This window comes from Oryctolagus cuniculus, chromosome 1, assembly GCF_964237555.1.
Source record: "Oryctolagus cuniculus chromosome 1, mOryCun1.1, whole genome shotgun sequence".
NCBI lineage: Eukaryota > Metazoa > Chordata > Mammalia > Lagomorpha > Leporidae > Oryctolagus > Oryctolagus cuniculus.
Window position 1 is genome coordinate 2,076,464 of NC_091432.1, and position 22,174 is coordinate 2,098,637.

Sequence of the window (22,174 nt, forward strand, 5' to 3'; positions counted from 1 at the left end):
CCAGGGGACAGCCGGGCCCCCTCCCAGGGACACCAGGGCCAGGACCTGGGCACCGAGCCCCCCACCCCCCGCACCCAGGGCGGCAGCTGCTCCCGGAGCTGCTGGGAAGCTGCTGGAGGAAGCTCAGCTTCTTATTACAAAGGAAAATCGAGGAGGAAGAGGCCCTACTTCAGTGCCGGGGAGAGTGGACCTGGGCCGCAGAATGACAGCTCAGGGGACTGGGAAGGCGTTGAAATAGCGCCGCCGTGCGACCCGGGGAAGCTTGAGCAGGAGTCGGCACAGACGAGGGACAAACACCTGGGCAGGTGCATAAAGGGCCCAGCAGGGGGAAGCGCCACACAGAACCTCCCTCTGCACCTGCTCCTCCGACCACTCCCCTCCACCTCCAGAACCATGGGCAGCTCTGGCTGTTCCGGGGGCTGCGGCTCCAGCTGCTGTGTGCCCGTGTGCTGCTGCAAGCCCGTGTGCTGCTGTGTGCCCGCCTGCTCCTCCAGCTGTGGCTCCTGTGGGGGCTCCAAGGGGGGCTGTGGCTCCATGTGGGGACTCCAAGGGGGGCTGTGGCTCCTGTGGCTGCTGTCAGTCAGCTGCTGTGTGCCCGTGTGCTGCCAGGGCAGGATCTGAGTTACGTGGAACGTCCACGTGTGGTGACACCATTCAGCCACAGGGAGAGGATGAGAGACACGCCACGGCTCGCTGTGGGCGGAGGGCCGACCTTGTTGGTGATGACAGTGAGCTGCTCCGTGTCCTGAGCTGTCCCGTGGCTTGGAGGGCGCTGGCGTCCGTGCCTCCGTCTGCTCGTTTTCCCCTCTCGGTCTGATTGGGTTTCCGGCCATGGAGTTTGCAGACGTCGGGAACACCTCTGGTGAGGAGCTGTCTCTGTCCCTGCTTTGGGCTGCGCTGATCCGATGGCAGGAGCCAGGAGCCAGGAGCCAGGAGCCAGGTGCTTTTCCTGGTCTCCCATGGGGTGCAGGGCCCAAGCACCTGGGCCATCCTCCACTGCACTCCCGGGCCACAGCAGAGAGCTGGCCTGGAAGAGGGGTAACCGGGACAGAATCCGGCACCCCAACCGGGACTAGAACCTGGTATGCCGGCGCCGCTAGGCGGAGGATTAGCCTAGTGAGCCGTGGCGCCAGCCCTCCTTGTTTGTTTGTTTTAGCTTTATGTATTTTTTTTTTAAAGATTTATTTATTTATTTGAAAGAGTTACGCAGAGAGAGGAGAGGCAGAGAGAGAGAGAGAGAGAGAGAGAGAGAGAGAGAGAGAGGTCTTCCATCCTCTGGTTCACTCCCCAGATGGCCGCAACAGCCGGAGCGAAGCCAAGAGCTTCTTCCAGGTCTCCCACGCGGGTGCAGGGGCCCAAGGACTTGGGCCATCCTCTATTGCTATCCCAGGCCATAGCAGAGCTGGATGGTAAGTGGAGCAGCCGGGATGCAAACTGGCGCCCATGTGGGATGCTGGCGCTTCAGGCCAGGGTGTTAACCTGCTGCGCCACAGCGCCGGCCCCTGTGTATTTCTTTGAAAGGCAGAGTTTCAGAGTTCACCCTCCAAATGGCCGCAAGGGCCCGGGCCAGGCCAGGCCGAAGCCAGGAGCTGTGAGCTTCGTCAGAGTCTCCCTCGTGGACGGCAGGGGCCCAAGCACTCGGGCTGTCTGTTTTCCCAGGCCGTTAGCAGGGAGCTGGATCAGAAGTGGAGCAGTGTGGGGAGCAACTGAGACTAGACTGAGTTACTGGAATTAAGACTTATTCTGTGCATCTGCTCTCCCACAATATGGCGCTGAGAGGGAGCAAACAACCTCTACACAGCTGCCTCATCAGTTTGACTGATAAGCTGCAGGAGCTGATCCTGCTCCTGATTGGAGGAGAGCAGCGTGCTCGGCATGTGGGCAGCAGAGTTGGGATTGGTGGAAGAGGACTATAAAGGAGGAGAGAGACACCATGCACCAGGAACATCTATCTGAAGGAACACCTGAGCAGCCCCCGAGAGAGCCGGTCGGCCGTGTGCTGCCCCTCCGCGGAGGCCGGGGGGGGGGGGGTGGGCGGCAGCTAACCCGGGATGGCGTCGCTCCTCCGCGAGTGAGGGAACGGCAGCTAACCCGGGAAGGGCCGGGCAAAGAGAGCAGCGCAGGGTCTAGTGTCGTTCCTACGCGAATGGGGGAGCGACAGAGCAGCCAGGACTTGAAGTGGTGCCCCAGTGCACCACAACACCAGCCCCTCCTAAGCCAGTTCTCAGGCCAGCACCTGTGTCTGAAGTGACACCTGGGTGACTTCTGGGACCTTGGTTGACCTTTGGCTTTTGGCCAGTATATCCATAGCCCGAGATGGACCCGGGGGTGCCCAGGGGCCTGTGAGCAATCGGGGGCCTTGCCTCCTGCCTTGCCTGCCCCTCCCGGCAGCTGTCCGGCCCTCAGTCCGCTGCTGTGTCCAGTACGTCCCCTGGGGGCCGCTGGCAGCTGGCCGCAGGAGAGAGCCCGAGGGTGCAGTCGGCGGGAAGGAAGCCAGCACAGGAGACAGCGCAATGCTCAGGATTTATTTGTGACGTTGGAGCTGGGTGGGCAGAGGGTGCGTTGGGCGTTCGGCCCGTCTCTGACCCGCCCTTGGGCTTGTCCCCAAGCCACCTCTCCCGATGCGGCTCCCTGCTGGTGGCTGGCCTTGCCTGGACCGGCCTCTGTCTGCCGGCAGGAAGCCCCCGTTCCACAGAGCTCTGTAGGCGGCAGGGGCTCAGAGGCATGCTGGGAGCTGCGCAGCCACGGGCACTGTTCAGCCTGGGCATCCTGATAGCAGCGAGGGAGTGAGGCCAGGGCAGGGGGCTGAGAGAGGCAGTGGCGTCTCGGCGGGCTGGACTCCAGCCCCTCCGACAGCTCTTTGCTGGCCCGGCACCCTCCAGCAGGCCAGTTCACCCCGGGCAGGAGCGGGCGCCGTGGAAAGTTCCAGAGGGTGTAGTGGGGCAGCCCCGCCTGAGACTCGTGTGGGATGCGAGTCCTGGCTCCAGGTGGAGAGGCTCGGGGCACGAGGCGGAACGTCCTGACTGGGGTCTCCCTAGACGAGGGTGTCCGTGGGGGCTGTGGGCGAGGGCAGGCAGGACGGGGTGCAGACACACTTGTCCACCTGCGTGTAGACGTGCTGGATGGCCGTGCCATCGGGACACCGCATGGTCACCACCTCCTGGTGGGTGCTCCTCTCCTGGCAGCAGGCGCACCAGCGCTCCATGGCCTGGGCCTCCATGGAGTACCTGTAGACACGGCACCCTCAGGTCACCGCTCGGCCCAGGGGCTTCCCTGAGCACGTGGGGCCCTGGGCACGGAGGGTCCCGTTGTCTTCCGGGGCCCTCCCTGGTCCTCTTGCCCTGAAGCAGTTTCTCCATCTTGCTGGCCCTGTGCAGACCCCTCCCCTGGAGAATCTCCTGGGTCCTGGAGCTGTCCTCCTGCTTCTTCAGGCCATGCCCACCCCTGCAGGCTGCAGCCCAGGGCCCCTGAGGGCCCTAGATCCAGCTCCATGGTACATGTGCCCCGGCCCGCGTGGCCTGGCTGCATGCAGATGGCGTGGACACGGCGGGCAGCACCAGGGAGCATGCGTGTCCCTGCTGGCGCAGGGCAGGGCAGCGGGGGTGGTCACTGCTGGGCCACTCACCTGGACACTCCGGGGCAGGAGCCCTCGCAGAAGGTCACGGTGACCGGTGCCTCGGCCACGCAGCCCCGGTACTGCAGGACAGTTGTGTTGACACGGACGTGGCACGAGTCTGGGGAGGGGAGACGCAGGTGCAGAGCCTGATGCACCCTCACACAGAGGAGGAAGGCCAGCCCGCCACCCCAGCACCTTCCCTGGACTTGGAGTGGGGGCCGGGCCCCCCATGGTGGGCTGGGGAGACGAGGAGCGGGCACAAAGGCACCTCAACTTACCCGCTTCCTCACAGGAGTAGCAGCAGCCCGTCTTCCTGAGGGTGCCCTGCAGGACCAAGGAAGGGGCGCGTCCGTGGGTGGGGCCAGGAGCGTGTGGGCGGAGCCGTGGGGAGGACAGGGGGAGGGGGACAGGGCGGGGCCTCCCTCACACACCTGGCAGCTGGACACGTCCGGGCAGGACACAGGCTGTGGGGTCAGCACCGGGAGCCCCTGCTCAGCCTCGCAGCGGTACCGGGTGCAGTTGTCCACGCGGCTGTTGACCCAGGTTTCGTTGGGCTGAAATGCAGGGTGGGAGGCAGCGGTCAGCCTGGGGGTCATCCTGTTGGCCCAGGGGCCTGGGGGTGAGGGTCTCCGGGGAAGGACGTCTCCCGTCACCTGGATGAGCCGGCCCTCTGGCGTGAGGCAGGCAGTCTGCACGCACTCCCCGCAGCACTGCCCGTCGGCCCAGGAGTGCTCGAAGCCCTGCGGGCACAGGTGGGGAGGTCATGCCCTTGGCTGTCCTGGCCACACCCTGCAGTCCCAGTGACCTTGGCAGCACCTGCTGTGGGGGCCGTGTCCCTGCCCGGGCCTTCGTCCACAACGGAGCACCTGCGTCTGGTTATCTGCCTCGGCCTCACCCCCACTTCCGACACCTGCCCTCTGACTCCTGCTGCCCTCTGGATGCCCGATCCTGGGCCTTGGACGCTGCCCCAGGGCTCGGGGACTGGGCTGCGTGGCCTCGGGCTCACCTGGGGGCAGGTGGTGGTGCAGGAGTCCCTCTCACACTGCACGGTTGGGTCCTGGGCGCCCTCCAGGAGGCAGGTGCAGGTGTGGCAGGGGACGACCCCGGAGAAGGTGGCCCCAACCTGCAGTGGACAGGGAGTGCTGCTGGGGCAGAGGGCAGGGCCAGGTGGGGCCAGCGGGGCTCCTCCTCCCTCCGGTGGGGTGTGGCCATGCCCTTGGCCAGCAAAGGCTGGGAGAGGGTGGGACACCAGGCGGGGGCCAGGGCGGGACGCCCTGGAGCAGACCACACAGACAGCACTTCGCATGGCTCTTGGCAGAAAGCCCCGGCGCCCACCCACATCCTGGCCGAGGGGTGCCAGGGCAGGAGGGTGGGGGCTCCAAGGGGCGCGGGCATCACCGGCCGCTCTAGCCCTGGTGGGCGCCGATCCTTCCTCACCCCGTAGACGGTTCCGTTGTAGGTGCACAGCTTAGGTCCTGAAAGGAAGCGGGGCTGAGCTTGTGCCAGTGTGGGGTGCCCCAGCCCTGAGCCCCACCGGCCAGCCCCGGCACTCACGGCAGCTGAAGGTGGGGCAGCAGTCGGCGTCCCCCTGGGTGCTGGTCAGCTCCTGTCCCAGCTCACACTGAGGTGGGCTCTGGGGGCAGGTGGTCGTGTTGCAGACTGCAGGAGGGGTGGGCCTGTCAGGGTGGCCTGCCCTCCTGGCCCCGTGCGTCCACGGCCGGTTCTCAGTGGTTTCCCTGGGCTCCCCCCCTGAGCCCCCTTCTGTCGCCCGCAGGTCCCGGCTGTACCCAGCAGGCCAGGGGACGCCAGCCTGCCCCGCCCCCCACCCCGCGCCTCGGGCGCTCACCGCACAGCCTCTCCAGGCAGCAGGGGTTGTCCGGGCTGGGCCTGGTCCCTGGCACAAAGCCAACCCCGCTGCAGTTCAGGGCCTGGTCCTGGGGTTCACACTGCACCGGCCGGCACTGCACCGACACGGTCGTCGGATCGCACGTGCAGATCTGACAGTCGCTGACCCACCGCTCTCCAGGCTGGAACAGACCAGGTCAGGGTCCCCCAGGGTTCCAGGTGCCTGCCCTCGGCCACAGCGGGCAGCAGGTCAGGCCCAGGCCTCTCAGAGCAGCCCCCGGGGACAGACAAGGGCACCCCTCCCTCCTCCCCACTAGCTAGGGCAGGGCCAGGGGCAGTTGGGGCAGAACCACTCACGAATTTGGGAAACCCATCCGGCCCCACGCAAGCTGGAAGGAAAGGAAGGAGGAGTCAGTGGCTGGGCACCGGGCGGTGGCTACAGGGCCTGCCTGTCTGGCAGGGGCCTCGCTGGGCCATGCCAGGCCACTCCGTGGCCGTCTCGTGCCATTGCCGTATGGAACAGGCCGGCGGTGGGGAGCTGAGGAGAGCGAAGGTAGCCAGACTCGGTGGGGCCACTCTGCGGGTTCCTGTCCACCTGTCCACCTCCCCCCACCCTGTGTGCTCGGGGTGGGCCTGACCGCCGGACGGCTTACGGCACTGGGGCACGCAGATGTCCGTGTGCGTATTGAAGAGGATCTGGTCTTCAGGGCAGAAGCAGCCTTCGGTCAGTTCTGCATCCACCGGGCTCTGGCTCCTGCAAGGCCAGAGGCCAGGCCTGGGACCCGGCCCCCTGGGACAGGTGGTCCCGGGGGAGGGCCAGGCAGATGGATGGACAGAGGCCCGGGGTTGGCAGGGGCTCCTCTAGGCAGGCCTGGGTGCCCACGCTCACCTGGAGTCGCAGGACATGGGCTGCACGGGGCCACACGGCTGGTACACCTTGGGCGGCCGGCAGGGCAGGTCTGTGGGCAGAGGCGGCGGTCAGACGGGCCAACGACAGCAGAGCCCCAGGCTGACCGTGACTCACCGCACAGCCCGCCGGTGGCATTGCGCCAGTCGCTGCACACGCCTCGGGAACGGCACAGCCCCGCGTAGGCCTCCAGGCTCTGGCAGGGCAGGCCGGGGTGGCTGCCGGGCCAGCAGCTGTCGCTGACACAGGCGGTGAAGAACGGGCCGGGAGGGATGAGGCTGTGGCACTCGGCAAAGACCCTGAGGGCACCAGGAGGTCAGTTCCCAGCAGAGGCCAGGCCTGGGCCCAGGCAGGCACGGCCACACCCAAATGCAAGGACTTACGGGCCCAGCAACAGCTCGCAGAGGGGCGCTGGAGGGCAGGGGGTGGAGGTGGACGGGCTGGACATCGGGTGCTGGGTGCTGCTGCCTGGGGCCGGGCTGGACACTGGGTGCTGGGTGCTGCTGCCTGGAGCCGGGCTGGTCGGGGTCACACTGGACACTGGGTGCTGGGTGCTGGTGCCTGGGGCCGGGCTGGTCGGGGTCACACTGGACACTGGGTGCTGGGTGCTGCTGCCTGGGGCCGGGCTGGACACCGGGTGCTGGGTGCTGCTGCCTGGGGCCGGGCTGGACACCAGGTGCTGGGTGCTGCTGCCTGGGGCCGGGCTGGACACCGGGTGCTGGGTGCTGCTGCCTGGGGCCGGGCTGGACACCGGGTGCTGGGTGCTGCTGCCTGGGGCCGGGCTGGACACCGGGTGCTGGGTGCTGCTGCCTGGGGCCGGGCTGGTCGGGGTCACACTGGACACCGGGTGCTGGGTGCTGGTGCCTGGGGCCGGGCTGGACACTGTGTACTGGGTGCTGGTGCCTGGGGCCGGGCTGGTCGGGGTCACACTGGACACCGGGTGCTGGGTGCTGGTGCCTGGGGCCGGGCTGGTCGGGGTCACACTGGACACCGGGTGCTGGGTGCTGGTGCCTGGGGCTGGGCTGGACACTGGGTGCTGGGTGCTGGTGCCTGGGGCCAGGCTGGTCGGGGTCACACTGGACACCGGGTGCTGGGTGCTGGTGCCTGGAGCCGGGCTGGACACTGTGTACTGGGTGCTGGGGCCTGGGGCCTGGCTGGTCGGGGTCACACTGGACACTGGGTGCTGGGTGCTGGTGCCTGGAGCCAGGCTGGACACTGGGTGCTGGGTGCTGGTGCCTGGGGCCGGGCTGGACACCGGGTGCTGGGTGCTGCTGCCTGGGGCCGGGCTGGACACTGGGTGCTGGGTGCTGCTGCCTGGGGCCGGGCTGGACACTGGGTGCTGGGTGCTGGTGCCTGGGGCCGGGCTGGTCGGGGTCACACTGGACACCGGGTGCTGGGTGCTGATGCCTGGGGCCGGGCTGGTCGGGGTCACACTGGACACTGGGTGCTGGGTGCTGGTGCCTGGAGCCAGGCTGGACACTGGGTACTGGGTGCTGGTGCCTGGGGCCGGGCTGGTCGGGGTCACACTGGACACTGGGTGCTGGGTGCTGGTGCCTGGAGCCAGGCTGGACACTGGGTACTGGGTGCTGCTGCCTGGGGCCGGGCTGGACACCAGGTGCTGGGTGCTGCTGCCTGGGGCCGGGCTGGACACCGGGTGCTGGGTGCTGCTGCCTGGGGCCGGGCTGGACACTGTGTACTGGGTGCTGGTGCCTGGGGCCGGGCTGGACACTGGGTGCTGGGTGCTGCTGCCTGGGGCCGGGCTGGTCGGGGTCACACTGGACACCGGGTGCTGGGTGCTGGTGCCTGGGGCCGGGCTGGTCGGGGTCACACTGGACACTGGGTGCTGGGTGCTGGTGCCTGGAGCCAGGCTGGACACCGGGTGCTGGGTGCTGGTGCCTGGGGCCGGGCTGGACACCAGGTGCTGGGTGCTGCTGCCTGGGGCCGGGCTGGACACTGGGTGCTGGGTGCTGGTGCCTGGGGCCGGGCTGGACACTGGGTGCTGGGTGCTGGTGCCTGGGGCCGGGCTGGACACTGGGTGCTGGGTGCTGGTGCTCGGGGCCGGGCTAGTTGGGGACCAGCAGCCCTCTGTGCTGTTGCTGGGTACCAGCCAGGTCTTGGCCATGTCCCGGCACGAGGAGGCCATGGTCCCGTCTGGCCGGCGGCAGTCGTCCGTCCGGCTGTTGGTGCAGGTGCCTGGGCAGTGAGAGGCAGGATCGTGTGGGGCCGCTGATGTCCCCCTCCCTGCTGCTGCTCCCATTGCTGGGGGCGCCCCAGCCCTGGGAGGCGATATTGCAGGGGACCCTGGGCAGGGTGGAGCGGACAGCTGGTCCACTCACCACACAGGCCCTCTGTGTTGTGGCTGAAGCGGCTGTAGGGCAGCTGGACCTGGAAGAGGTGCCCGTCGAAGGTGATGCTCACGCCGATGGCGGGGATGTCGACGCGCATGGTCGTGGCAGCCCCCACAGTCACGCTCACGCCGTCCTCGTGGAAGCCTCCGCTCATCGGCTTTTGGTTAAACAGGATCTGGGGGTGTCCAGGAGACGAGTAGGCAGGGGCAGGGCTGGGCAGCAGTGGGGGCTGCCTCTGGGGGCTCTGCGTCCTGAGCATTGGGCCTCCCTTCTCCGGGGCCCTGGGTCTCCAAGAGCCGTGTGGGGTCTACCAGGTGTGCTCGGGCAGAGGGGGCCCGGCCACGGAGGCTGCACCGGCCCCTGGGTCTGCGCTACACGGACTCACCAGGCTCTCCTCCCTCCCGCTGGCAGTGGTCACGGTGGTGAGGATGATGTCCATGGACTTGTAGTGGACGATGAGGGCGCGGGAGCAGTGGGTGGCCCCGGTGGCCCTGCAGAAGTGGTTGTTCAGGTAGATGCTCAGGTCCCCGTGGCGAGGGTGGATCTCTTTCATGACCACATAGGTACAGGTGCCAGAGAAGGAGTAGGCGGTGCCGTCAAAGGTCAGATAGTGGGCATTGCCCCACGCACTGCAGGAGCCTGCGGGACATCCAGGCGCAGGCTGGGGATGGCCACCTCCTGTGCCGTGTCGCCCCCGAGAGCCCCTCGGCCTCATCTACAAGTGGGCGTCTCTGTCCACCCTGGAACCTGGGGTCTTCCTGGGAACAGGGTCTTTGTGGATGGGGTCAAGTGAGGGGTCTTGAGTGGGTGGACCCTGAATCCAAAGACTGGGTTCACGCAGCAGACAGAAGGGAGCCAGACCCACCAAGGGTCAGCCCCCTGAAGACAGAGGTGGAGATGGAGCCAAGGATGCCTGGAGCCCTCGGGCACTGGGAGAGGCAGGGAGGACGCTGCCCTGGGCCTCTGCAGGGAGCTATGGAGTCAGCCTCATTCTGGGATGCTGAGGGGGCAGGTGGCTGTGCCGTGAGCCTGGGCACAGTTACTTGCTAGAGTGTCCCGTGTGCTTAAGAGCCAGCTGGGCAGCAGCCCAGCTGAGATGTCCACTCCCATCCTTAGCTCTCCCTGGAGCCTGGCCTGCAGACGCACTGCCTGCACCCCACCCCCAGAGGTGCCCATGCACACAGCAAGCCGGGCAGCCCCAGGCTCTGGCTTTGTGCAGCGACAGCTGCCCCGATGGCCCCCCGCCGCCCACTCACACTCGCACTCCTGGTGGTACTCGCAGGGCTGGCTGGGGTCCCACACTTGGATGGGCAGCTGCCCGTTGGCACAGGTGATGTTGGTGACAGGCTTCCGCCCCAGAAGGATGACATGGTTGTTGCCCTCACACTTGGCCACCGTGCAGTTCTCCAGGGTCCAGGACTCGTTCACCTGGGTAGGGACAGCTTGGCTCTCACCTGGGCTGGAGGACCCCAGCACCCCCTGATGGCCCAGACCCCAGAACCTGTGCACCCCTTGACTCAAAGGGGAAGGGTCCCTGACACGAGCCTGAATGTGCCCTGTGGCCCAGAGTTGTGCCCGTTGCACAGGGAGGTGGGGGGAAGGTGGGTGTACCTGTCGTGGAGGGATGGCGTTGTCACAGCCAGGGGGCGATGGGGACGGAGGCGGTGGGTGCGAGGACACAGTGGGTGCAGGTGAGGTACAGGAGTCCTGGAAGCGGACGATGTCACACTGCTGGCTGCAGGTAGCGTAGAAGTGGCAGCCCGCTCTGTCGGTCTTGTTGTAGATGACGTCCCCTGTGAAGAAAAATACCATTGAGGGCCCAGACACCCCCGCTGCCTGCCAGGAGTCGGGCAGGAGGGTGAGGCACTCAGGGCAGACAGACCACAAGGCCAGGCCCACTTACCTGGTGAGAACGGATGTCCATGCACCCAGCACAGGCAGGGGACTGGCGAGTGGGGTGAGCTGGGTGAGGTGGAGGGCTTGACGCTGGAGGGGCCCTCAGTAGACATGGGGGACACACTGAAGGTCAGCTGGCTGCTGGGAGAGGTTGCAGGAGTGCTGGCCCCAGTGGTCAGGGCTGGGGATGTGTAGGTGGTCTCCGGGATGGAAGAAGAGGACACTGTGGATCCAGTGGGCTCAGATGAAGTGGCCGTGGTGGTCAGTGCTGAAGATGTGGGGACAGTGACCACAGTGGAATAGGGAGGCACTGTGGGTCCTATGGCTGTAGATGAAGTGGCCGTGGTGGTCAGCACTGAGGATTTGGGGATGGTGACCACAGTGGTGGAAGGGGGCACTGTGGATCCAGTAGCCATAGATGAGGTGGCCATAGTGGTCAGTGCTGAAGACGTGGGTTCAGTGACCAGAGTGGAAGAGGGAGGCACTGTGGATCCCATGGCTGTAGATGAGGTGGCCATAGTGGTCAGTGCTGAAGACGTGGGTTCAGTGACCAGAGTGGAAGAGGGAGGCACTGTGGATCCTGTGGGTTTAGATGAAGTGGCCGTGGTCGTCAGTGCTGAAGACGTGGTTTCAGTGAGCATTGTGGAAGAGGGAGGCACTGTGGATCCTGTGGGTATAGATGAAGTGGTTGTGGTTGTCAGTGCTGAAGATGTTGGGACAGTAACCAGAGTGGAAGAGGGAGGCACTGTGGATCCTGTGGGGATAGATGAAGTGGCCGTGGTGGTCAGTGCTGAAGACGTGAGAACAGTGACCAGAGTGGAAGAGGGAGGCACTGTGGATATTGTGGGTATAGATGAAGTTGCTGTGGTGGACAATGCTGAAGACGTGGGTTCAGTGACCTTTGTGGAAGAGGGAGGCACTGTGGATCCTGTGGGTATAGATGAAGTGGACGTGGTGGTCAATGCTGAAGAAGTGGGGACAGTGACCACAGTCGAAGAGGGAGGCACTGTTGACCCCGTGGCTATAGATGAAGTGGCTGTGGTGGCCAATGCTGAAGACGTGCGTTCAGTGAGCATTGTGGAGGAGGGAGGCACTGTGGATCCTGTGGGTATAGATGAAGTGGCCGTGGTGGACACTGTTGAAGACGTGGGAACAGTGACAAGAGTGGAAGAGAGAGGCCCTGTGGATCCTGTGGGTATAGATGAAGTGGCCATGGTGGTCAGTGCTGAAGATGTAGGGACAGTGAACAAGGTGGTAGCAGGGGACACTGTGGATCCAGTGGCTGTAATTGAAGTGGCCGTGGTGGTCAGCGCTGAAGACGTGGGGACAGTGACAAGAGTGGAGGAGGGAGACACTGTGGATCCCGTGGGTATAGATGAAGTGGCCGTGGTGGTCAGCGCTGAAGATGTGGGGACAGTGACAAGAGTGGAAGAGGGAGGCACTGTTGATCCCGTGGCTATAGATGAAGTTGCTGTGGTAGTCAGCGCTGAAGACGTGCGTTCGGTGACCTTTGTGGAAGAGGGAGGCACTGTGGATCCTGTGGGTATAGATGAAGTGGCCGTGGTGGTCATGGCTGAAGACGTGGTTTCAGTGACCAGAGTGGAAGAGGGAGGCGCTGTGGATCCTGTGGGTATAGATGAAGTGGCCGTGGTGGTCAGCGCTGAAGACGTGGGGACAGTGACAAGAGTGGAGGAGGGAGACACTGTGGATCCTGTGGGTATAGATGAAGTGGCCGTGGTCGTCAGTGCTGAAGACGTGGGGACAGTGACCAAGGTGGTAGCAGGGGACACTGTGGATTCTGTGGGTATAGATGAGGTGGCCGTGGTGGTCAGTGCTGAAGACGTGGGGACAGTGACAAGAGTGGAGGAGGGAGACACTGTGGATCCTGTGGGTATAGATGAAGTGGCCGTGGTGGTCAGCGCTGGAGATGTGGGGACAGTGACCACAGTGGAAGAGGGAGGCCCTGTGGATCCTGTGGGTATAGATGAAGTGGCCGTGGTGGTCGTGGCTGAAGACGTGGTTTCAGTGACCAGAGTGGAAGAGGGAGGCGCTGTGGATCCTGTGGGTATAGATGAAGTGGCCGTGGTGGTCAGCGCTGAAGACGTGGGGACAGTGACAAGAGTGGAGGAGGGAGACACTGTGGATCCTGTGGGTATAGATGAAGTGGCCGTGGTGGTCAGCGCTGGAGATGTGGGGACAGTGACCACAGTGGAAGAGGGAGGCCCTGTGGATCCTGTGGGTATAGATGAAGTGGCCGTGGTGGTCGTGGCTGAAGACGTGGTTTCAGTGACCAGAGTGGAAGAGGGAGGCGGTGTGGATCCTGTGGGTATAGATGAAGTGGCCGTGGTGGTCAGCGCTGAAGACGTGGGGACAGTGACAAGAGTGGAGGAGGGAGACACTGTGGATCCTGTGGGTATAGATGAAGTGGCCGTGGTGGTCAGCGCTGGAGATGTGGGGACAGTGACCACAGTGGAAGAGGGAGGCCCTGTGGATCCTGTGGGTATAGATGAAGTGGCCGTGGTGGTCGTGGCTGAAGACGTGGTTTCAGTGACCAGAGTGGAAGAGGGATGCGCTGTGGATCCTGTGGGTATAGATGAAGTGGCCGTGGTGGTCAGCGCTGAAGACGTGGGGACAGTGACAAGAGTGGAGGAGGGAGACACTGTGGATCCTGTGGGTATAGATGAAGTGGCCGTGGTGGTCAGCGCTGGAGATGTGGGGACAGTGACCACAGTGGAAGAGGGAGGCCCTGTGGATCCTGTGGGTATAGATGAAGTGGCCGTGGTGGTCGTGGCTGAAGACGTGGTTTCAGTGACCAGAGTGGAAGAGGGAGGCGGTGTGGATCCTGTGGGTATAGATGAAGTGGCCGTGGTGGTCAGCGCTGAAGACGTGGGGACAGTGACAAGAGTGGAGGAGGGAGACACTGTGGATCCTGTGGGTATAGATGAAGTGGCCGTGGTGGTCAGCGCTGGAGATGTGGGGACAGTGACCACAGTGGAAGAGGGAGGCCCTGTGGATCCTGTGGGTATAGATGAAGTGGCCGTGGTGGTCGTGGCTGAAGACGTGGTTTCAGTGACCAGAGTGGAAGAGGGATGCGCTGTGGATCCTGTGGGTATAGATGAAGTGGCCGTGGTGGTCAGCGCTGAAGACGTGGGGACAGTGACAAGAGTGGAGGAGGGAGACACTGTGGATCCTGTGGGTATAGATGAAGTGGCCGTGGTGGTCAGCGCTGGAGATGTGGGGACAGTGACCACAGTGGAAGAGGGAGGCCCTGTGGATCCTGTGGGTATAGATGAAGTGGCCGTGGTGGTCGTGGCTGAAGACGTGGTTTCAGTGACCAGAGTGGAAGAGGGAGGCGCTGTGGATCCTGTGGGTATAGATGAAGTGGCCGTGGTGGTCAGCGCTGAAGACGTGGGGACAGTGACAAGAGTGGAGGAGGGAGACACTGTGGATCCTGTGGGTATAGATGAAGTGGCCGTGGTGGTCAGCGCTGGAGATGTGGGGACAGTGACCACAGTGGAAGAGGGAGGCACTGTGGATCCTGTGGGTATAGATGAAGTGGCCATGGTGGTCAGTGCTGAAGATGTAGGGACAGTGAACAAGGTGGTAGCAGGGGACACTGTGGATCCAGTGGCTGTAATTGAAGTGGCCGTGGTGGTCAGTGCTGAAGACGTGGGGACAGTGACAAGAGTGGAGGAGGGAGACACTGTGGATCCTGTGGGTATAGATGAAGTGGCCGTGGTGGTCAGCGCTGAAGATGTGGGGACAGTGACAAGAGTGGAAGAAGGAGGCACTGTTGATCCCATGGATATAGATGAAGTTGCTGTGGTGGTCAACACTGAAGACGTGTTTTCAGTGACCTTTGTGGAATAGGGAGACACTGTGGATCCTGTGGGTATAGATGAAGTGGCCGTGGTGGTCAGTGCTGAAGACGTGGGTTCAGTGACCAGAGTGGAAGAAGGAGGCACTGTGGATCCTGTGGATATAGATGAGGTGGCCGTGGTGGTCAACACTGAAGCTGTGGGGACAGGGACCCGAGTGGAAGAGGGAGGCACTGTTGATCCTGTGGTTATAGATGACGTTGCTGTGGTGGACAACGCTGAAGATGTGGGTTCAGTGACCAGAGTGGAAGAGGGAGGCACTGTGGATCCTGTGGGTGTAGATGAAGTGGCCGTGGTGGTCAGTGCTGAAGATGTGGGTTCAGTGACCTTTGTGGAAGAGGGAGGCACTGTGGATCCTGTGGATATAGATGAGGTGGCCGTGGTGGTCAACACTGAAGCTGTGGGGACAGGGACCTGAGTGGAAGAGGGAGGCACTGTTGATCCCTTGGTTATAGATGACGTTGCTGTGGTGGACAATGCTGAAGATGTGGGTTCAGTGAGCATTGTGGAAGAGGGAGGCACTGTGGATCCTGTGGGTATAGATGAAGTGGCCGTGGTTGTCAGTGCTGAAGACGTGGGTTCAGTGACCAGAGTGGAGGAGGGAGACACTGTGGATCCTGTGGGTATAGATGAAGTGGCCGTGGTGGTCAGTGCTGAAGATGTAGGGACAGTGAACAAGGTGGTAGCAGGGGACAGTGTGGATCCTGTGGGTATAGATGAGGTGGCCGTGGTGGTCAGTGCTGAAGACGTGGGGACAGTGACAAGAGTGGAGGAGGGAGACACTGTGGATCCTGTGGGTATAGATGAAGTGGCCGTGGTGGTCAGCGCTGGAGATGTGGGGACAGTGACCACAGTGGAAGAGGGAAGCCCTGTGGATCCTGTGGGTATAGATGAAGTGGCCATGGTGGTCATGGCTGAAGACGTGGTTTCAGTGACCAGAGTGGAAGAGGGAAGCACTGTGGATCCTGTGGGTATAAATGAAGTGGCCGTGGTGGTCAGCGCTGAAGACGTGGGGACAGTGACAAGAGTGGAGGAGGGAGACACTGTGGATCCTGTGGGTATAGATGAGGTGGCCGTGGTGGTCAGAGCTGAAGATGTGGGGACAGTGACAAGAGTGGAAGAGGGAGGCACTGTTGATCCCGTGGCTATAGATGAAGTTGCTGTGGTAGTCAACGCTGAAGACGTGCGTTCAGTGACCTTTGTGGAATAGGGAGGCACTGTGGATCCTGTGGGTATAGATGAAGTGGCCGTGGTGGTCAATGCTGAAGACGTGCGTTCAGTGACCTTTGTGGAAGAGGGAGGCACTGTGGATCCTGTGGGTATAGATGAAGTGGCCGTGGTGGTCAGTGCTGAAGATGTGGGTTCAGTGACCAGAGTGGAAGAAGGAGGCACTGTGGATCCTGTGGATATAGATGAGGTGGCTGTGGTGGTCAACACTGAAGCTGTGGGGACAGGGACCTGAGTGGAAGAGGGAGGCACTGTTGATCCCTTGGTTATAGATGACGTTGCTGTGGTGGACAATGCTGAAGATGTGGGTTCAGTGACCTTTGTGGAAGAGGGAGGCACTGTGGATCCTGTGGGTGTAGATGAAGTGGCCGTGGTTGTCAGTGCTGAAGACGTGGGTTCAGTGACCAGAGTGGAGGAGGGAGACACTGTGGATCCTGTGGGTATAGATGAAGTGGCCGTGGTGGTCAACGCTGAAGACGTGGGGACAGTGACCAGAGTCGAAGAGGGAGGCACTGTTGATCCCGTGGCTATAGATGAAGTGGCCGTGGTGGTCAACGCTGAAGACGTGGGTTCAGTGACCAGAGTGGGTGAGGGAGGCACTGTGGATCGTGTTGGTATAGATGACATTGCTGTGGTGGTCAGTGCTGAAGACGTGGGTTCAGTGAGCACTGTGGAAGAGGGAGGCACTGTGGATCCTGTGGATATAGATGAAGTGGCCGTGGTGGTCAGTGCTGAAGATGTGGGGACAGTTACAAGAGTGGAAGAGGGAGGCACTGTGGATATTGTGGGTATAGATGAAGTGGCCATGGTTGTCAGTGCTGAAGACGTGGGTTCAGTGAGCATTGTGGAGGAGGGAGGCACTTTGGATCCTGTGGGTATAGATGAGGTGGCCGTGGTGGTCAGCGCTGAGGATTTGGGGATGGTGACCGCAGTGGTAGCAGGGGGCACTGTGGACCCAGTGGCTGTAGATGAAGTTGCTGTGGTGATCAGTGCTGAAGATGTGGGGACAGTGACCAGAGTGGAAGAGGGAGGCACTGTGGATCCTGTGGGTATAGATGAAGTGGCTGTGGTAGTCAACGCTGAGGACTGTGGGAGAGTCACTAGAGTGGAGGTATGGAGCACTGTGGATCCCGTGGTCTCAGGTGACGTGGTGGTGGTGGTCAGCACTGAAGGGGTGACTGTTACCACAGTGTGGGATGTGGTTGCTGTGGGTCTTGTGGCTATAGATGAAGTATTCTTGGTGGTCAGTGCTGATGAGGTAGGCCTAGTCCACAGTGTGGAGGAGGGTGGCACTGTGGAGCTGGTGGCTGTAGATGAGGTGGCCTTGGTGGTCAGCACCGGGGAGCTCTGAGTGGTCCCTGGGCTGGAGGAGGGGCGTGTGATGGAGCTGGTCATGCTGGTGGTCAGGCCTGGAGTGGTGTGTGGAGATTCTAGTGTGGTAGCAATGCTGGACGTTACCAGGTGTGCTGTAGCTGGGCTTGAGCTGGCCGTTGTGCTTGTGGTCTGTGCAGTGGGCGTCCCTGTGGTGGCGTTCGTGCTGCTAGTGCGCGTGGGCCCTGGGTGCGTGGTGGCCGTGGTGGTTGTGGTGGCCAGACTCTTGGGGCAGTGGCTGTAGTCGTCACAGCAGAGCACGCGCACATTGTAGTTGAAGCACATGTTGAACCTGCCCTTCTGGTCTTCATTTCTGCAGATGAGCCCTGCCTCCAGGCTGCAGCTGAGCACCTGCCCGATCTGGTCAATGCTGACCTCAGGGTAGTTCTCTGCCCGGCACTCAATCTTCTCTGGCGCTGGGCACATCTTGCCCCCGGCAGCCCTGATGTTCTCGTAGGTCTCCATGTCCCCACCCACAACGCCTGAAACTGGGTAGTCCGCATCAAACCACTCCGTCCACTGGCAGCGGGGCTGGCAGCTGGTGGTGGCCGCTGTCGTGCTGCCTGGTGTTGTCTGTGTCCGTGTGCTGGTCTCCACGTGCAATGTAGACGGCAGGCGTGTGTGTGTTGTCTGTGCCACACTTGTAGTGGCCATTGTAGCCATGGTGCCTGTGCTGGCCGTGGGGCCTGTGCTGGCCGTGGTGGTAGTGCTGGCCATGGCGCCTGTGCTGGCCGTGGTGGCAGTGCTGGCCGTGTTGCCTGTGCTGGCCGTGGTGCCTGTGCTGGCTGTGGTGGCAGTGCTGGCCGTGGGGCCTGTGCTGACCTTGGGGGCTGTGCTGGCTGTGGTGGCCGTGGTGGCTGTGCTGACTCTGGGGGCTGTGGTGGCTGTGGTGGCTGTGCTGGCCGTGGTGGCAGTGGTGCCTGTGCTGACTGTGGTGGCTGTGCTGGCCATGGTGCCTGTGCTGGCAGTGGTGGCCGTGGGGGCTGTGGGGGCTGTGCTGGCTGTGGTGCCTGTGCTGGCAGTGGTGGCCGTGGGGGCTGTGCTGGCTGTGGTGACTGTGCTGGCCATGGTGGCTGTGGTGGCTGTGGTGACTGTGGTGGCTGTGCTGGCCATGGTGGCCGTGGGGGCCGAGGTGGCCGTGGTGGCCGTGGTGGCAGTGGTGGCAGTGGTGGCTGTGCTGGCCGTGGTGGCAGTGCTGGCCGTGGGGGCTAAGGTGGCCGTGGTGGCTGTGGTGGCTGTGGTGGCAGTGGTGGCAGTGGTGGCTGTGCTGGCCGTGGTGGCAGTGCTGGCCGTGCTGGCCGTGGGGGCTGAGGTGGCCGTGCTGGCCGTGGGGGCTGTGGTGGCCGTGCTGGTAGTGCTGGCCGTAGGGGCCGTGGGGCCTGTGCTGACTGCGGTGGCTGTGGTGGCCGTGGTGGCTGTGCTGGCAGTGGTGGCTGTGGGGGCTGTGGGGGCTGTGCTGGCTGTGGGGGCTGTGCTGGCCGTGGTGGCAGTGCTGGCCGTGCTGGCCGTGGGGGCCGAGGTGGCCGTGGTGGCAGTGCTGGCTGTGGGGGCTGTGCTGGCCGTGGTGGCAGTGCTGGCCGTGGTGGCCGTGGGGGCCGTGGTGGCAGTGCTGGCTGTGGTGGCTGTGCTGGCCGTGGTGGCTGTGGTGGCTGTGGTGGCCGTGGTGGCTGTGCTGGCCGTGGTGGCAGTGGTGACCGTGGTGGCCGTGGGGGCCGAGGTGGCCGTGGTGGGCCGAGCCCCGCAGTGGCCGACCCCGCAGCACAGCACACGGATCCTGTAGTTGTAGCACATGCGGAACAGCCCCTCCTGCTCCTGGTTGCGACACACCAGGCCGACACGCACGTCGCAGTGCACACGCTGGCCCACCTGCTCCAGGGGCTGCTGGGGGTAGTTCTCGGCCTCACACTCTATGTCCTGCGGCTGCTCACACACGTCCAGCCCCGCAGCCCGGATGTTCTCGTAGGTCTCTATGTCCCCTCCCACGTCCTCAGACTTGGGGTAGTCCACGTCCAGCCACCCCGTCCACTGGCAGCGGGGTTGGCAGCGGGTTACGCCTTTGCTGGTGGAGGCTTCTGTCGTGCTGCCCGGTGCTGTCTGTGTCTCCACGTGGGAGGTGGGTGGTGGGTGTGTGCGTGTCCTCTGCGTCAGGCTCGTGGTCTGAGTCTCTTTGGGCTTGGTGCTGGCTCCACTTGTCCGTGTTCCTGTCACTGAGACAGTTGGGGAAGTCGGCGTGGTTGTGTAGGCTGGTGTGGGTGGCTGCTGGCTGCTCTGAGTGCTGGATCCCGGGGTTGTCCTGGAGAAGGTTGTGCTGGTCAGAAAGTTTGATGTGGGCCCTCCTGGTGTGCTGGTTTCCGTGGAGCCTGGAGGAATCGTGGGGCTTCCCGTGGTGGCCGTGACAAGGGTTTTCGTGTGGCCAGAGGACGTTGGTCCTTCCGAGATGTAGGGTGTGGTTGTGGTGGTGGCTGAGGGAGCCCAGGTGCTTCCTGGGCTGCTCACTGGCTTAGGCCTTAGGGACGGAGTTTGGGTGGCCAGGGAGGTCATGGGGACTGTGGTGGCTGTGGGGCCTGTGGTAGCTGTGGGGGCCGTGGGGGCTGTGCTAGCCGTGGTGGCTGTGCTGATCGTGGTGACCATGGTGGCTGTGGGACCTGTGGTGGCTGTAGTGGCTGTGGAGGCTGTGTGGGCTGTGGGGCCTGTGGTGGCCGTGCTGGCTGTGCTGGCTGTGGGACCTGTGCTGGCCGTGGTGGCTGTGGAGGCTGTGCTGGCCGTGCTGGCTGTGGTGGCTGTGCTGGCTGTGCTGGCTGTGGGACCTGTGTTGGCCGTGGTGGCTGTGGAGGCTGTGTGGGCTGTGGTGGCTGTAGTGGCCGTGCTGGCTGTGGGACCTGTGGTGGCCGTAGTGGCTATGGAGGCTGTGTGGGCTGTGGTAGCTATAGTGGCCGTACTGGCTGTGCTGGCTGTGGGACCTGTGGTGGCCGTAGTGGCTATGGAGGCTGTGTGGGCTGTGGTAGCTGTAGTGGCCGTGCTGGCTGTGCTGGCTGTGGGACCTGTGGTGGCCGTAGTGGCTGTGGAGGCTGTGTGGGCTGTAGTGGCCGTGCTGGCTGTGCTGGCTGGGGGACCTGTCGTGGCCGTAGTGGCTGTGCTGGTAGTGGTGGCTGTGCTGGACATGGGGGCCATGCTGGCTGTGGTGGCCGTGGGTGCTATGGTGGCCGTGCTGGTAGTGCTGGCCGTAGGGGCCGAGGTGGCTGTGGTGGCTGTGCTGGCCGTGGGGCCTGTGCTGACTGTGGTGGCTGTGGTGACTGTGCTCACCGTGGTGGCTGTGGTGGCTGTGGGGCCTGTGCTGACTATGGTGGCTGTGGTGGCCGTGGTGGCAGTGGTGGCTGTAGTGGCCGTGCTGGCTGTGGGACCTGTGGTGGCCGTAGTGGCTGTGCTGGCTGTGCTGGACATGGGGGCCATGCTGGCTGTGGTGGCCGTGGGTACTGTGGTGGCCGTGCTGGTAGTGCTGGCCGTAGGGGCCGAGGTGGCCGTGGTGGCCGTGCTGGCTGTGGGGCCTGTGCTGACTGTGGTGGCTGTGGTGACTGTGCTGGCCGTGGTGGCTGTGCTGGCCGTGGGGCCTGTGTTGACTGTGCTGACTGTGGGGGCTGTGGGGGCTGTGCTGGGCGTGGTGGCTCTGCTGGCTGTGGTGGCTGTGCTGGTAGTGCTGGCCGTAGGGGCCGTGGGGCCTGTGCTGACTGCGGTGGCTGTGGTGGCCGTGGTGGCTGTGGTGGCTGTGCTGGCAGTGGTGGCTGTGGTGGCAGTGGTGGCAGTGGTGGCTGTGGTGGCTGTGGTGGCAGTGGTGGCTGTGCTGGCCGTGGTGGCAGTGCTGGCAGTGGTGGCCGTGGTGGCCGTGCTGGCCGTGGTGGCTGTGCTGGCTGTGCTGGCTGTGGTGGCTGTGGTGGCCGTGCTGGCCGTGGGGGCCGAGGTGGCCGTGGTGGCTGTGCTGGCTGTGGTGGCCGTGGTGGCTGTGCTGGCTGTGGGGGCTGTGCTGGCTGTGGGGGCTGTGCTGGCCGTGGTGGCAGTGCTGGCTGTGGTGGCTGTGGTGGCCGTGGTGGCTGTGGTGGCTGTGCTGGCCGTGGTGGCTGTGGTGGCCGTGGTGGCCGTGGTGGCTGTGCTGGCCATGGTGGCAGTGGTGACCGTGGTGGCCGTGGGGGCCGAGGTGGCCGTGGTGGGCCGAGCCCCGCAGTGGCCGACCCCGCAGCACAGCACACGGATCCTGTAGTTGTAGCACATGCGGAACAGCCCCTCCTGCTCCTGGTTGCGACACACCAGGCCGACACGCACGTCGCAGTGCACACGCTGGCCCACCTGCTCCAGGGGCTGCTGGGGGTAGTTCTCGGCCTCACACTCTATGTCCTGCGGCTGCTCACACACGTCCAGCCCCGCAGCCCGGATGTTCTCGTAGGTCTCTATGTCCCCTCCCACGTCCTCAGACTTGGGGTAGTCCACGTCCAGCCACCCCGTCCACTGGCAGCGGGGCCGACAGGTGGTCACGGCTGCGGCCGAGGTGCTGCTCACAGTGCGAGAGACCCCTGTGGTGCGCAAAGTGGACGTGGTCTGGGAGCTTGTCGCCAGCGGGGTGGTCTCCACTGCTGAGGTCTGGGTGGGCGTGGACAGGGACCCAGGGGATGCCGTCTCTGGGGTCACTGAGGGGCTCAGGGTGGGCGGAGGCTGGGTCGTGCCGTTGGAGGAGGGGCCACAGGGGATTCGGTCGCAGCACAGCACGCGCAGCTCGTAGTTGTGGCACAGCGGGGGGCTCTGCTCGCTGTTGAAGCAGGTCAGCCCCCGGGCCAGGTCACAGTCCACCCTCTGGCCCAGCTGCTCCAGGGGAGTGCTGGGCAGTTGCTGTGCACGGCACTCGATGTCGGCCGGGGCCCAGCACACCTGGTAGCCCCTCTGTCTCAGGTTTGCGAACGTCTCAAAGTCACCCCCTCCCAGCCCAGGCTCTGGACGGCCTCCGTCATACCAGCTGGACCAGCGGCAGACCTGGCGGACGCACACGGTGGACGCCGTGGGGACAGAGCCTGTGGGAGCGTGGAAGGGTCCTTCAGGCCCC

At 64.0% G+C, this 22,174-nt stretch overlaps 1 protein-coding gene across 1 annotated transcript in view; it reads right to left on the reverse strand.

Moving 5' to 3' along the window:
- Positions 1 to 2,522: 2,522 nt before the first annotated feature.
- Positions 2,523 to 22,174, reverse strand: part of MUC5B (mucin 5B, oligomeric mucus/gel-forming) — a 33,264-nt gene continuing 13,612 nt past the window's right edge. Inside the window, exons 31-51 of the mRNA XM_070067231.1 lie at positions 15,765 to 22,142; positions 10,620 to 15,194; positions 10,328 to 10,509; positions 9,973 to 10,144; positions 9,102 to 9,355; positions 8,705 to 8,891; positions 8,421 to 8,561; positions 6,752 to 6,836; positions 6,486 to 6,667; positions 6,351 to 6,420; positions 6,115 to 6,215; positions 5,819 to 5,850; positions 5,463 to 5,643; positions 5,171 to 5,275; positions 5,054 to 5,091; positions 4,623 to 4,739; positions 4,270 to 4,356; positions 4,048 to 4,170; positions 3,895 to 3,940; positions 3,626 to 3,734; positions 2,523 to 3,227 (exon numbers count right to left, since the gene is read on the reverse strand). Coding sequence (XP_069923332.1) covers positions 3,035 to 3,227; positions 3,626 to 3,734; positions 3,895 to 3,940; positions 4,048 to 4,170; positions 4,270 to 4,356; positions 4,623 to 4,739; positions 5,054 to 5,091; positions 5,171 to 5,275; positions 5,463 to 5,643; positions 5,819 to 5,850; positions 6,115 to 6,215; positions 6,351 to 6,420; positions 6,486 to 6,667; positions 6,752 to 6,836; positions 8,421 to 8,561; positions 8,705 to 8,891; positions 9,102 to 9,355; positions 9,973 to 10,144; positions 10,328 to 10,509; positions 10,620 to 15,194; positions 15,765 to 22,142 — 13,358 coding nt within the window. The 3' untranslated portion in view covers positions 2,523 to 3,034. The remainder of the gene's footprint in view (positions 3,228 to 3,625; positions 3,735 to 3,894; positions 3,941 to 4,047; positions 4,171 to 4,269; positions 4,357 to 4,622; positions 4,740 to 5,053; positions 5,092 to 5,170; positions 5,276 to 5,462; positions 5,644 to 5,818; positions 5,851 to 6,114; positions 6,216 to 6,350; positions 6,421 to 6,485; positions 6,668 to 6,751; positions 6,837 to 8,420; positions 8,562 to 8,704; positions 8,892 to 9,101; positions 9,356 to 9,972; positions 10,145 to 10,327; positions 10,510 to 10,619; positions 15,195 to 15,764; positions 22,143 to 22,174) is intronic.